The sequence below is a fragment of the Phytophthora infestans genome, genomic scaffold (assembly GCF_000142945.1).
Source record: "Phytophthora infestans T30-4 supercont1.58 genomic scaffold, whole genome shotgun sequence".
Taxonomy (NCBI): Eukaryota; Oomycota; class Peronosporomycetes; order Peronosporales; family Peronosporaceae; genus Phytophthora; species Phytophthora infestans.
In genome coordinates this window covers 327,468-328,851 of record NW_003303701.1, presented here as the reverse complement: position 1 = coordinate 328,851, position 1,384 = coordinate 327,468, and the positions used below count along the sequence as shown (strand labels likewise).

Sequence of the window (1,384 nt, the reverse complement as noted above, 5' to 3'; positions counted from 1 at the left end):
CCCAAGCCAGGAAAAGCCATTTGGTGGGAAGAAAGCTGTGACGGAAGGACCAAGGATTCGGATAAAAGGGCTCCACCGAAAATTTTGCCACCGTAGGTTGGGTCCTGCCTGAATAGCCGCGCCTCGGTTGTGCAGTCACACGGGATGGCCCTCGACAAAGCACTGGCGGACACAGGAAGATGGAGCGATACCCCGAGGAACGTTCAACAGATACATGTCTCGGGATCTTTTTTGTACCATCATGCGATACCCTTCACTTTCATAGCTCAGCCGCGGGCGCTGCTACGATTGATAAGGCTTGGAAGGTGCGACCTGTATTGCAGACACTGGAGAAGACGTTTCGCCGAGGGTATCGACTTGGAGCGCGCATTAGCTTCGACGAGGGGACCATTCCTAACCGAAGTAAGTTCAATCCGGTACGCGTCTACAACAAGGACAAACCGCACAAGTACGGGACGAAGGTGTACATGGCCTGCTGTGCGGAATCCGGGTATTGTTCTCGGTGCGTATTCTCTTTTTACTCTGTACGATACAGCATAAGCTACGCTGAATTAGCTTGTTCCGAATGGTACAGAATGGCATGTTCTGTCGGATACAGAGTTAGCTGACTATTGTGCTTGGTGTTCTGTATGGCTCAGCACTGAAGTTTACATGGGTGCCTCGGACGAGTCGAAGAACGCGCAGACTCCTGCAGAGCGAAACGTAGCCAAGTATTAAGCGAAGGGTGTCGCGCAGAAAGCTGGCATTCGCAACGTCTCCAAAGCTCTGAATGGGCAGCAGGGAAAACGTCTTGTTATTGCAAATAACTTCTACTCATCGTGCGCACTCGCGATCGGACTGTTGGAGAAAGAGTATTACTACGTCGGGACACACCGAAGCGACCGTCTCGGGTGGCCAGCTGGATTCACGTTCACACAGAAAAAGCGGCCCGTGTCGATGCCCCGAGGAACTTATCGTATTGCCTAGTCGAAGGATCACTCTGACCTGGTTGCTGTGTCCTGGATGGACTCAAAACCTGTGAATCTAATTGCTACCGGTTGTGCAACCACGGCTACCACCGTCACCAGAAAGGAGAAGGGATCTGCGATATCTCAAGTGGTGCCATGTCCTAAGTTACTTGCCGATTATCATTGTGGAATGGGGGGCCTGCGGAGAAGAGCGTCGAGTTCCAGCCGTAGAGTTTGAGCTGCTGTGCGGCGCAGAACAGTGTCCAAGCACGCGGATCGATACCTCGTAAAAAGTTTTCTGCCGCGGGACAGGTCAAGCCGATCATACTGAGACACGAGTTGAACTCCGCTTCACTTTCTGCCGCCTGTGCGCGCCACACCAAGTCCTCCACTTGCACGGTGGCCAGGTTCTTGACCATGATCTTCAGATTCGAGAG

General features: G+C 52.7%; 1 protein-coding gene across 1 annotated transcript; it reads right to left on the bottom strand.

Moving 5' to 3' along the window:
• Positions 1-1,108: 1,108 nt before the first annotated feature.
• PITG_17521 (uncharacterized protein) lies at positions 1,109-1,366 on the bottom strand (the record flags this gene model as incomplete). The annotated part of the gene is made up of 1 exon (XM_002896537.1): positions 1,109-1,366. The coding sequence occupies one exon, from the start codon at positions 1,364-1,366 to the stop codon at positions 1,109-1,111; it is 258 nt and encodes an 85-aa protein (XP_002896583.1).
• Between the last annotated feature and the right edge of the window lie 18 nt (positions 1,367-1,384).